Source organism: Humulus lupulus, chromosome 1, assembly GCF_963169125.1.
Source record: "Humulus lupulus chromosome 1, drHumLupu1.1, whole genome shotgun sequence".
NCBI lineage: Eukaryota > Viridiplantae > Streptophyta > Magnoliopsida > Rosales > Cannabaceae > Humulus > Humulus lupulus.
This window is the reverse complement of record NC_084793.1, coordinates 301,893,640-301,906,648: the sequence shown is the minus strand read 5'-3', so window position 1 is coordinate 301,906,648 and position 13,009 is coordinate 301,893,640. Positions and strand designations below refer to the sequence as shown.

Sequence of the window (13,009 nt, the reverse complement as noted above, 5' to 3'; positions counted from 1 at the left end):
CTTTAGGAAAGTCTCATTTCTTAACAAATTTTGGATCTTCTGAAGTCGGAGTGATACAAAAAGAAAGAGGGCAATATTGGATAGTATTTGTCCATTTTCCAATGAACTTGGTGATAATCACACTAAAGAACAACAGTCTGAGTTTGACTCTGAGATTAAACGTGATTTGAAGAAAAGGAACAAGTATGTATAACCATTAATTGTTTTTAAGTTTTTTCTATGCGTACTATGTCTGATTAATTTGTTAACTTTTTTTTTTAATGTATTGTTCAGGTTCAAGAAATTTGATGATAATTCTGTGGACCCACCAATTAACTTCACTTTTGTCCTTATTTCTGAGAAGACTTGGTTTCATAGCCTTTATTTCTCTGGGCAATTTTTTGATTCATCAGTGAGATTCTTCCTTTTATTTTATCTATTTTTTCACGTTGGACTTATTTTTTTTTTTGTTTTAAAAGGTAATAAGTCTAGTGATCTATTTATGATATATATTATGATGTTATTGGGTAACCAGTTCCCTTACTGTTATCTTTGTTGTAGTTCATTGGGTAACTGGTTACCCAAGCTTTGTAACTGTTTTGTGTTGATGATGGTAACCAGTTACCCATGTGTAATAAAGTTTTATTGTCTGTTATAGTTGATTGGTTTCTATATATATCATCTTATAAGGATGCATTTTTTTATTATGCGGCATATTGATGTGATGATGTATTACTTGAGGAGAAAGGTTAAATTGTCTAAAGATTTGAAGAGGAGAGTATCTACAACTGACACTTGTTTTGGGAAAAACATAGTGTTTATGTATGAATATTTTAAGAAAAACGGCAGTGGTGCATTTAAAGTAGATGAGAGTTGTGTTGCTTTGAAGATAATGAAGGGGGAATCCATGTATTGTGCAACTCATTGGAATTGGCTTGATGATGTTGTCATGCCTGTTAATGTGAAGACTCTTATGTACTGGATTGTGTTGCACTTAACTATACAACAGAGATCACTTACGGTGTATGATTCAATGTCTGGTGCAAAGCATGAAAATCATACTTTACCTGTCGTTGAGGCATTTGTTGTTTTGATTCCTCTTCTATTGGAGAAGATTGGTTTCTATGATCGTGAAGATATTAATATTGATGTTAGTTCGTATGATGTGGCAGAGAATGAGGCTTTGAAGTTGAGCATTGCTAGAGGCATTACTCAACAAATTGATTGGTTAGTTTGTTTATTTGGTTTTAGTTTTTTTTTTCTTATTGTTTATATGTTCTTAGTTGTTTTTTTTTACCTGTTTCCATTTTGCAGCGATTGTGGGGTGTTTTCTACTTATTTTGCCGAGCAAATAATACTTGGGAAGGAGAATGAGATGCCTAAACATATTGATGTTCGTCTCCTTTGCGAAGACACGCTGTCAACTTGTATTACCATGGAAAGAACAAAGAGCATGAGGGATACTTAACTAGCGATGAGTTCAATGAAAGACTTTTGGAGAAGAGACGGAAGAGAATGAAAATTGTTGCATAGGCTTTTAGTGATATTATGTTTCTTTTATTTTTTTATTTTTCTATAACAGTAATTAAAATGATGGATCAATTTCTAGTTTTACGATTAGCTATGTTAAATTTCTGCTTATGTAAAACATTGGGATTCTTAAGGTCATTATATATATATCAGTATAACCTTTTGTTAATTCATTTGTTGTTTTAGAGGGTAACCAGGTACTCATGTTGTTTCTTTGCTAACATACTGAGGGTAACTGGTTACTTAAGTATTTTTTTCCCCATTGGTTTGTTGTTTTTTATTTCAATTATTAATATATATTTAATATAACACTTTAAAGCAGATAGCTACTTTTCTATTTGTTTTCATATTTTTTTACAATGTTTTATGGAATTATTTGAGGGTAACTAGTTTCTAGTTGGGTTGTTTAACTAATTTTCCTGGTGTTATTCGGGCAACAATGATTTTGAGGGTAACCAGGTACTTAGGCTGTTGGTTTCGTAATATACTTAGGGTAACTGGTTACTTAAGTATTTTTTAGATTTTTCCACTAGGTTTGTCTTATTATAGTAATGCAACCAGTTTATTAAGTTAATATTAAAGTAACTTTAATATTATATATAGAAGAGTTTGTGATAGAAGAAAGTAAAGGTTTTCATTTTTTTTGGCTTTTAGATTGTTATAGTGGGTAATTTATCTTGCATTGTAATATCAGTGTAACTAGTTACCTATATCGTTGTTTTGTTGTTACTTTTGAGTAACTGGTTACATTCATGTTTGTTTCCTTATGGTGTATTTATACTGATGGTAGCATTGATAAATACTATTGATAAATAATAAGTAAACAAATCCAAGAAATTAGTTTGAAAGGATTTTATAAGTTTGCATAATCAATCAATGTGTTTAAATTTGAAACAATTTTATTAAAAATACTGAATAATACTTGATGAATATGAAAGTCACTCTTTCAATGAATAAAGCTATTAAAGGTTTGTTTTGCTGTAAAATATGAATCTGTGTCTTTGGCTTTTTTTGTTTGTTTGGCTTCTCAATTGGAGGATTCCTACAAGTCTTCCTGTTATGTCCTGGTTGCCCACATTTCCCACAGGTGATTATTACTTTAGGTTCCCCTCTTGATCTTATTCTTTTCTTTCTTGGTCTTCCTGCTGGGATTGTTGTCTTTGGAGGCAGCACCATTATGTCCAAGTGTTGTGGGAGATTCCATTCATCTTTATGGGGCAAAGGATGAACATTTTCTTGATACAATGCTTTCAATGTTTCTGTTCTGTAGAACATTGCACAATAATCATACACACTCAAGTTTCTCTTTGCAATGACAACTACTGCATGGCCATAAGGCATTTCATCTTCTTGAAACCTATTGCAAGTACATGTTCTATTATGTATATTTACTGTGAAATTTATCCCCTTTTGATCACGAACTTAGTATTCTATTGTGTTGAAAGGCAAGACCTAGAAATAGTTTTGTCATGAAATAGAATTAGATAATAAACATTTTAACTAGAATTAGCATTGAAAGTAACTAGTTATTCTTCAGTGTAATTTTTTTTTTCTGTTGTTATGGAAGGTAACTGGTTACCATCTATTGACAGAATAGTAAGAATAAGTTTAGTTGCATACGTCATACTTCATTTTTGAAACAATGTCATGCCTCAATTCATTCTCTGTTGTTGTAGAGATTTTTGTGAATGTTCCGTTTGCATTATTTGAGTTGTTCCAAACCCACTTTTGAACCAAACTTCTAAGGCATTCAACCAAGATATCAATGGGGAGATTTCTTGCAGCTTTTAGTGTAGCGTTGAGTGATTCTGCGATGTTGGATATCATCATGGTGTATCTTTTTGTTGGCGAGTATGATCTTGTCCAAGTTTCAAACTTGGCTTTCTCTAAATAGGGTCTAATGCGTCTGTCAAGTCTATCAAGGCCTCTCATGTACTGTTCACATTCTGTTTTTGTGTATGCTTTTGCTGCTATAAGGAATTTCATTTGTAGCTCTTCTCCATGACTTCCATACTTGCTTTTCAAATTATTGAGCAAGTGAAACATGCAAGCTCCATGGAAAGCATTTGGGTACACAATATGTACAGCATTGTCTATGCTCTTGTGTCTGTCGGAAACTATAGCCAATCCTATGGAGTATAAATATTTTAAAATAAAAAACAAAAATTAGGTATTTTTTTATTTATTCTTTTAATTTTGGTGAAGGTAACCAGTTACTTTATTCAGATACTAAAAGAAATAGCATGTATTTGTGTATTTTGTTTTGGTAAAATGTTCTTATGTATTTGTAAACAAGAATATATAATTGAAGTTATCATACCTTCGGGTTCTCCATAGGTGTCTCTCAGTTTGGAGAAGAACCAAAGCCATGAATTATCATTTTCAGAGTCTGCTATTCCAAAAGCCAACACGAAAATATTGTTGTTTGAATCTAACATTGATGCTAAAAATAGGGTACCACCATGTCTATTTTTCAATAAAGTTTCATCAACAAAAATTACTGGCCACAGTATCTCTAAAAATTCCTAAAAAAGCAATATATAAGTTGAGATATTCTTGCAAAAAAATCCTTATAATAAAATCATAGGGGATGGCTTTGGTGCGGGCGTACGAAAAGCTCGCACCTGTGTGGCTGTTTATTTTCGATTTTCTATTTGTGAGATGGCTTGGTGTAAGTTACTATGGTGGGGATGCAAGTATTAGATCCTTATCATTGGATAAATTAATCACTTGAGTCGACAGATAACAAATTATTTATAAAAAAAATAAATAATACAAATACTAAATATTAAATGGTAACTCAAAATCAACTTCAACTAAATTTTAACAACTATAATATTTACATATCTCACAAAAACACGTATATAGTATCTACTATTCACTTACTATATATGATATCTCAAATATATAAGTGTTCAATGCCCAAATTGAATTCCACAAACAATGCTCAAAATTAAAATAAAAATTGTTTTACATTTCCACAAAAATTATACCATTCTGAAATCTCTATTCCATCATCAATATATATAACTTTCTCAAAATTTCATAGATTTACAACCCAAATCATGGTCAAACCACAAAAAATAAAAGACATTTTTGGTGAACAAGTCAAACTTTACCCATTGTCTAGCACACTCAATTGTGTGTTCAACACTTACTGTCTAATTGGAAAATTCTTATGTTATGAACTACATAAAAAGCTTAGTCTACGTTTCCATGGTTGGAAACAAAATTCTTATGTTGGAAAAAAAAAGTTGTTAAAATAAGTTTTTTTTTTCTAAAAGATTATAAATTATTTTAAAAAAAATTATGAAAACAATAAAAAATAAAATTAGAGAAATTGGTGAAAATAGCCTCTTTTTTTTAATTGATTTTGTACACTGGCCTACTTTTGATAATTTTTTGCAAAATGACCCCTGTCTAAAATTCGACCGGCTATTTGAATTTTTCGACCACCTGTCTAAATTTTCAACTAGCTGTCTAAATTATAAGAGACTATTTTGCAAAAAATTATTAAAACTAGGCTAGAATGAAACATGACTTTAAAAAATAGGTGATAACTCTACAAAATAGAGTTATTTTACCACTTTTATGTGCTAATTGTTGCTTAATTCTTGAGTTTTTAATTGATTTATTAAGTTTTTAAGTAATTTTGAATTTATTAGGTTTATTTTAATTTTATAGATTTTTGTGTATTTTTATTATATTATTGTAAAATGTTATGGCTTAATTAGTTAAAATTAATATTGTTAAGTTAGGAGTAAAAATATGTAATTTTGAGCTTAAATGTTTTGTAAATTAAATTTTAATTAATATTTTCATGGAAGCTATATTGTATATTTTATTAGTGAAAATATTTAATTCTAATTTAGTTTATAATTATTTTGTAGGAAATAATGTTATTTTTAGGTGCTTGAAATGCAAGGAAAATGATGAAAAAGTGGCATTTGTGAAGAGGAAAAAGCAAATTTTGGCACAAAGTTATCTCATTTCAGCAACACTCAATGGCCCAATCTCACCCCAGGCCCACGCCACCTGTCCACTTTCCCTTCAGCAAGGGCCACGCCGAGACCAGCTCCCATCAGCTTCAACATGTAGCATATCACCAGCGTCTGTACGAAGTTGCCTCCCAGCGCCAGCTGCATCTCCAAGCCAGCAGCTCCTCCATTTGGGCCGGATCCCTCCTCAGGCCCAACGCCACTCCCATCTCCAGTCGTGGGCCTGCCTCCAGCAGCCCAACCCGAGGCCCACATCCTTCAGCCTTCCTGCCAGCCGAAGCAATCCATTGACTCCACTCCACTTCATCAAGTCATCACTTCCTTCAGCATCTCACGCCTGAAGCCTCCTCACCAGCCTTCATCTCCCAGCCGAAACCATCAACTCTTCAGCAAAGCAAGAAGGCCCGTGCCTCTCACCAACGTGGGCCAGCCTTACATCCAAGGCCCAACAGCAGCAAGCATATATGCATCTTCCAATCACAGCCAAAACGCAAGGCCCATCTGCCTTTTGACCAGCCCAAAGAAAAAAACTAGTATTTTTCTGAATTAGTCAAAATCACCAAATAGCCAAAAATAACATTTTTCTTCCCAATGTCTTTCTTCTTTCACTCAAATATCAATTCACTCTTCCCTATTTTTCTTACCTAAATAAACATTCCTAATTCATTTTTACCCTAACTTTTCACTAATCTTTTACCCAACCAAACATTTCATCTTTCCAATACTCTTACACTTACTCTATTTATCCTACCACTTCCCAACACAATTAAATTAATCAATTTATTTTAATTTGATTAATTTAATCTCCATATTTTGCCTATAAATAGAGTCTTGTAAGACCATTTGGGGAGCTTTTCTTCTTCATCTTTTTTTCAACCTCTTCTACACTCCATATTTCTCTCTTCTTTTCACTATTTTCTATCTACCATTTTCATCTTTTGAAGAGCATGTCAAGTATGTTATTTTGTAATTTTTATCTAGTTATGAGCTTCTAATCTTTTTCAAAGGTTATTAAGATGATGATGAAGCAAAATGTAACTAGATAGTATTTTTTATTGTATGTTGATTTCCCATTTGTGTAACATTGTTTATGGATTTTTCTATCAAGGATATGCATTTTTCATCTATTATTGAGTGTTAAAGCATATTACACTTAGTTCTTCATTATGCAAAAATATGATATTCTTTGATTAAATGTTTTTCATTAAATTGTTCACATCTAATTCTTAGAGCATAAGTATCATATTTTGCCTAAACATAATCTCTTTGATTTTTTGTAGTTTCATTAGGTTGTAACACAACTAATGCTTAGAAATTATATCTTATATAAGTGAAGAAAAATCCTACCTTTTTGAAAGAGTAACTTGTGCTTGAATAGAAAATATATTTTGAAAAAATATATAGTGTGATTTATTTCAACTATATTAAAACTTGAGAATCAATATACTTATAAATACTATTGAACTTGCATTTTGTGGATTCTAAAATCTTAATAATCTTATTTTATATATATCATTTGAAAACCATTTTTCTATTTAATCATTAATCTTTTTATTACTTGTCTTTTGTTTTTCTAAAACAAAATCTCATCAAATATTTGGAACTAGGTTAGAATATTTTTGCTTTGTTTGAAATAGTTTCTTTTGATGTTAGTCAACTCCCATGGGTTCGACCTCGTACTTACATGAACATTATATTCCGAAACGATTCGTGCACTTGCGAGTTTAAATTTTAAAACACCCTCTTTTGGGATCAACAATATGTCATTTTGCCAAGGACCCATAAAATTATTGAAATTAACAAAAAGAGAAATTAAAGAATGTCAAATATAAAAAATGATTATTTAAAAAAAATAAAAAAATGGGTTGCCTATATATTTTTGGGGTGCAAATATAATGCCCCTTATTTAATCTTAACATATAGGGAAATTACTATTTTAGGCTTTGCGTTGTGCAATAGTTATCGATTGCACTCTTTGTTTTAGAATATTACAATTCAGACCCTGCATTTTGTAATAAAATGGAACATAATAATACTTTGACTCCATTTTTGGTCAATTTTTTTAATATGACTAAAACACCCCAAATGTTAATTTCAGTTTAATTTTTTTAAATAATTAATGTATTTTCTTTCTTTGAAATAAAATAAAATAATTTAATAAAAACTAAATTAAGCTTAAATCCAAATCAAATATAACACTTAAATATATCCTAAAATAAATGAATACTTCAAATCTAGATTTTTCACACACAAAAAAAACCAAAAATTAAAATAGAAAACGTAAAATCTATCAACAAAAAATTATAATTTCATATCATCAAAAATCTCAAAACTCATATTCCACAAGTCCAATACACATTCAAGAAAACTAGGTTTATTGTTCAAGGCTTGATGGCGATCCACTAGAACTCATTCGAAACTAGCTTACAAAAATTAAACTAGAACCTCTACCATAATCATAATAAAGCTCAAGCTATAATCAAAATTTTCAAACCAGATAAAATACCCCCTTCTCAAGGATTACTCAAGGAATACAGCAATATTACTTCATTCCTTCTATCATGGTAATAATATGACCAAAATGCCCTTAATTATTTGGGTTTCAAATTCAAATTTAATTACTTAATTACATATAATTAAGACAATTTGGTCATATCGATAAAATTTTATTGTTCAAATTTGAGTCCAAGGTACCAAATATGTATAATTTCAAATTACAAAGTACCATATGACCATTAATAAAAATATAGGGTATCAAGTGTGTATTTCGATAAAACACATGGTACCAAATGATTATATTACCCTTTGTTATAAATAAACTTATGGTAACTTATTAGAGCTTGAGTTCATGAATCAATGGTCCATATGTCATCTCTTATCAAAATGATAATTAATTTAATTATAAAAATATTATTTTGATTAGGTCAATAAAATAAATAATGTTAAATTTTCTCCTCATGTTTTGAGACTTGCTCACACAAACACTAGATTGTTTTAGACCTCCTATTGATATTTTATCTTTAACTCCCACTAAGTTCTTTGTAAATGATATTTATGTAAACTTAGCTACAGAAATGAGTACTTTATCATTTAACACTTGAACCAAACTATAAGAAAATCATTGTTTCACTTCTTAAACAGAAGCTATAGATTTCACGTCTATGATAAATACTCTCACTCAATTATACCACCAAATCTCCAATATGTAAGTATGAGTTGTCCATAGGGAAAGTTGGTAACGAACAAATCAAATGACTTGAATAATATTATTAATAGAATATTAATCACTTAGAATTAAGATTGAATTGACATATTGTCAACGTTGTGATATGATTAGATTAGATAATAATGATACTTAATTATCTTATTAATAATCAATATCGGTCCAGTCCAATGTAACATAATACATCCGACATTATCTACTTGGTCAATGTCCTGTATAGGACTTCATCCTAGATGTGTAAGTAGATCTTATCGTAGATTACCGAATCAGTAAAAATCCAATGTACTGATTTAATCTTAGGACAAAATACTTTTTGAACATATAATTACAATTATAATCCACTATGACAATTTCACTATAATTGTAATTACATATGTTTGAGATTTTATAAATGTTTGTATTACTAATAATTAATCATGTAAAAAAATATGTAAACAATGCAATTTGATTGAACAAAATAGTTTTCACTGCTTTATTGATAACAAATGAATTACATAAAAAAAAAATAGTTTTATAAAAGCATAAAATCCAAAAGCAAATAAAAAACACGAACAAAGTGAATGAAAATTTCACCATTCCTTTTTTAAAAAACCAAATTATTGTAAACTTTTATTTTGACTAAGATTTTTTTAAAAAAAAAATATTGTGCTTTAGTACATCAGTGATTTTTTTTTTGTTATGTTTTTTCCTTCTGTAAAAAGTTGTGTGTTTGAGTAAAAAAATATTTATGATTTTTGATGGACTACAAAAATTATTTTAATTAATTAATTATATTTTTTGTTCAATTTTTCTTTTTGTCAAAAATATAGGCTTCTTCAAAAGAAAATCCCAATAAATGACACGCGTTGCTCATATATATTTTGTAAAAGATGTTAGTTTCTTTTATATATTTATATATATATATATATATATTCGGTCATGCATACACTCAATTCTTTTTTTAGAATGATACAACCTTTTTTCTACCCCAATTAAATATGTACCAAAGAGAGCCGCATTGGTGCGGGCGTTTCGTACGCCCGCACCACAGATTTTTCCTAAAATCATATATGTGCGTAGTAGCCGCTGAGAAGATGCTGCCAAATTTAGGAGGGGAAGTAAATCGTAAAACTTATTTATTAGATTATTGGTACATTATTGGTCATAAAGAAAGGTTGTAATTGTATAGAATAGAATAGAACATAGAGTGATGGAAAGGATTCTTCTGACTTTTCTGCCCTTTTCAAATCAAATCAAAATAAAAGAGAAAAAGCGCGTGAGCTTTCCCAAAGAAAAGAAGTAGCGTTTAAGCAACGCGGCGCATCCCTCCTTACAATTTAATACTAATATTTAGGTGAATTATTCCGAAACTTTCAGAAAAAATAAAAGAAAAGAAAGTGCGGAGAAATTGTCATTGCGAGATTACAGAAGGGAACATAACACAAATCTCCTGCCCATGCCCATGCCCATGCCCATGCACAATCCACCCTAATCCCATCCCATCCCCGTAACCCCAGGTAATATATATATATATATATATACGTATTAAGCCTTTCAATTTTTCATCATTATTTTCTTTTTCTTCCTTACAAAAATCCATAGTTGACTTTGGTTTCAACCTCTATAAGGTTCTCTTTTCTGAGTTTTGATCTGCGATCAAATAATTTGATACGATGTCAAAGGACGACCATAACCCTTACGATGACCGAGACAGAGGGCTCTTCTCTCATCTCGCCGGTGCATACTATCCCCAGCACCATTCCGGATCTTACCCTCCTCCGCCCTCTGCATATCCACCGCCGCCACAAGCCTACCCTCCTCCTCCTGGGTACCCACCTGCCGGATACCCTCCTCCGCCTCCTCATGCCGCATACCCACCGCACTATCCTCCCCCTGGTGGATACCATCCCGCCGCTTATCCTCCTCCTGCTCCTTTTCCATATCCTGCACCAGGTCTCTTCTTTCTTCTCAATTCTTTTGTTCATATGCATGTTAATCATTCTTGATAGTTTTCTTGGAGAATTCTGTTTCACTACATATCGTAATTGCTAATGTATATATGTGATGAATACTACAGGGCACCACCACAGCGGTCAAAGCGGACCTGGTATGGCACCCATGCTGGCTGGAGGTCTGACGGCTGCAGCTGCTGCTTACGGGGCGCACCGCCTTTCGCATGGTCACATGGGTTACCATGGGGGCTACCATGGGGGTTACCATCACGGTAAGTTCAAGCATGGTAAGTTCGGGAAGCGCTGGAAGCATGGTGGGTTTGGGAAGCATGGTGGGTTTGGCAAGTTCAAGAGATGGAAGTGATTTATGGGCTGCCATGGCCGATTCGCCTTTGCTTCTTTAATAAATATACAAGGACAAGAAGAAGACTGCATTATCAATAAAGCTTTGTATGTATATATAATATGAATCAAGAGATCTAACATGGGGCATTCATCCCAAGAAAATATAAATAAATGAAAACACTAACATGGGGTGAGTTGATGAATGAAAAAACATCAAAATTAATGATTAACCATAGTAATTAATATGATGTTAAATATTTAATTGGCTTAATTATAATTAAACTATCGCTTTGCATGTAATTCTTTTTTTATATAATGAAAATGATATCAAGAAAGTTCGTCCATGATATCCCTTTAATTATATGCTTTCAATTAAGTAACTTGTAAACAAATGAAGTATAAATACTTGTTAATTATAGTCTTTAATATTATTATACTTTTATTTTTCTTTGCCGGAAAGTTAATTAATACATATAGTAACCTTTCAACAAAGCCAAAGAAGAGAGAGAGAGAGAGAGAGCGATGCCCTAGAATTGTACCATGAAAAACTTTATATATTTTCATTTATTTGAGGCGAAGAAAACTTGAAAAAAGATATTAAAGATTGATTTTGTCGGGTTTTTTTTTTGCTACTAATTTAATCAGTATATAGTTGTCAAACTATTCTTACTTTATTAAAAACATTAGCTTTTTCAAGGCTAATTAAGTTTCTCTAATAATAAATCAAATAAGTAGGTAGTAATGGTGATGATCATGGGATATTTCATGACAACTCAGAATTATTATCACTCACTCACTCAACATATAATATATTATGCTTTCTTTTCAGTTATCTTCGGATTGATTAAGATCCATACATGTGTTTCTAATGATTATTATAAGCTCAATGATTTATTTACTTCTAAAATATATTGTTTTGTTGGAAAACAAATACATGTAATTAATTTGAATTTTAACGTTGAATATATATATATATACGAAAAAAGCTGAGACAGGGAATATTTACTGTCGTTTTGTAGAAAATAATGTCGTTTCTCTAAGCTGTTATTAATGTAATAATATTAGGTACATATGTTATTATCACATCTATTATCGTTCGTTAGAATAGTGATGTCTCTCTATCGTATTATGAAAGATAAGTTTCATCATTGGTGGATTGTATATAATACAAATAGTGCTTTTTTATGTTCATTGTCGTTTATTGGACTTTTCTATCAAATTGTTGTCGTTTTCAAACCTAGGCCACCGTACGTCTTTCTCTCTCTTTTTCTTTTCCTAACTGTCATTTTTCCCATGTTTTGTTATTTGTTGCAGAATTTTTATTTTTTTGTTTTTGGTTCTAGAGCCTTTTCTTTTAAGACATTTCACCACCTACCAACCTACCTAATATGTTTCCAATTATGTGAATTTAATGTTATTATTACTTTGTACGATTTGATTAAGTTTGATACAGTATTCGTCTACGATATAGTATTATTTGTTGTTTTTAGAAACAGTAGTTGTTTTTCTATTACCATGTCAAATCGTTCACTGTAAATGCGAGTTTAGGCTAAAGAAAAAGGTTGGAAATCAGTGCTCACATATGTTTATGAGGTTTCAAGTTTGAAAGTACGAAAATTAAGTGAATTGTAATGATTTTGGGTCATAACTACTGAGGGACCCATTATTTGAGGCCCAACTGTTTGTTAATTAGATTCCTTTTGAAGGGTTGTCTGACTTTGAATATTGGTTGTTCAAGTCTGTGTCTAGACCTTCAATAGTAATAATAATCTAAAAGACCTCAAAATTTTGAAAAATATTATTTCTATTCTATTTAAAAACTCTTAAATTTTAAAAATTAGATAAATACTATATATTTTGTAATGGATCCAGGCCGGCCCTATTTGGGGCGAGCATCTATTCACACCACAATACCAAATACCAAATAATGAAGTTCAATAAAATTTAGACTTAAGATTCATTACTGTGTCGTCAATTAATTTTTTTTTTCAATTATACGTGTA

At 30.9% G+C, this 13,009-nt stretch overlaps 2 protein-coding genes across 3 annotated transcripts; one reads left to right on the top strand and one right to left on the bottom strand.

The window, feature by feature from the left end:
• Window positions 1-2,391: 2,391 nt before the first annotated feature.
• Window positions 2,392-5,762, bottom strand: LOC133780212 (uncharacterized). Its single transcript, XM_062220080.1, has 4 exons — window positions 5,529-5,762; window positions 3,830-4,034; window positions 3,137-3,638; window positions 2,392-2,866 (listed from the first exon to the last, which is right to left on the bottom strand). Exons 1-4 carry the CDS (start codon window positions 5,760-5,762, stop codon window positions 2,392-2,394), a joined length of 1,416 nt encoding a protein of 471 aa, XP_062076064.1.
• Window positions 5,763-10,068: 4,306 nt separating this feature from the next.
• Window positions 10,069-11,367, top strand: LOC133812570 (glycine-rich protein A3-like). 2 transcript variants are annotated; one of them, XM_062246342.1, is made up of 3 exons: window positions 10,069-10,226; window positions 10,338-10,662; window positions 10,787-11,367. In XM_062246342.1, exons 2-3 carry the CDS (start codon window positions 10,383-10,385, stop codon window positions 11,023-11,025), a joined length of 519 nt encoding a protein of 172 aa, XP_062102326.1. In that variant the 5' UTR covers window positions 10,069-10,226; window positions 10,338-10,382; the 3' UTR covers window positions 11,026-11,367. The 2 variants fall into 2 exon arrangements, with proteins under 2 accessions (XP_062102326.1, XP_062102327.1); XM_062246343.1 differs by lacking the exon at window positions 10,069-10,226 and having other exon boundaries at window positions 10,267-10,662.
• The last annotated feature ends 1,642 nt before the right edge of the window (window positions 11,368-13,009 follow it).

Excerpts from the sequence above, each read along its gene's own strand:
- LOC133812570 (XM_062246342.1), top strand. The coding sequence starts at position 10,383 with ATGTCAAAGGACGACCATAACCCTTACGATGACCGAGACAGAGGGCTC. Across the intron at positions 10,663-10,786 it reads TTTTCCATATCCTGCACCAG|GGCACCACCACAGCGGTCAA; the intron begins GTCTCTTCTTTC and ends TGAATACTACAG.
- LOC133780212 (XM_062220080.1), bottom strand. The coding sequence starts at position 5,762 with ATGTGGGCCTCGGGTTGGGCTGCTGGAGGCAGGCCCACGACTGGAGAT. Across the intron at positions 4,035-5,528 it reads ACAGGTGGCGTGGGCCTGGG|GAATTTTTAGAGATACTGTG; the intron begins GTGAGATTGGGC and ends TTGCTTTTTTAG. Across the intron at positions 2,867-3,136 it reads GACATTGTTTCAAAAATGAA|GTTTCAAGAAGATGAAATGC; the intron begins GTATGACGTATG and ends TACTTGCAATAG.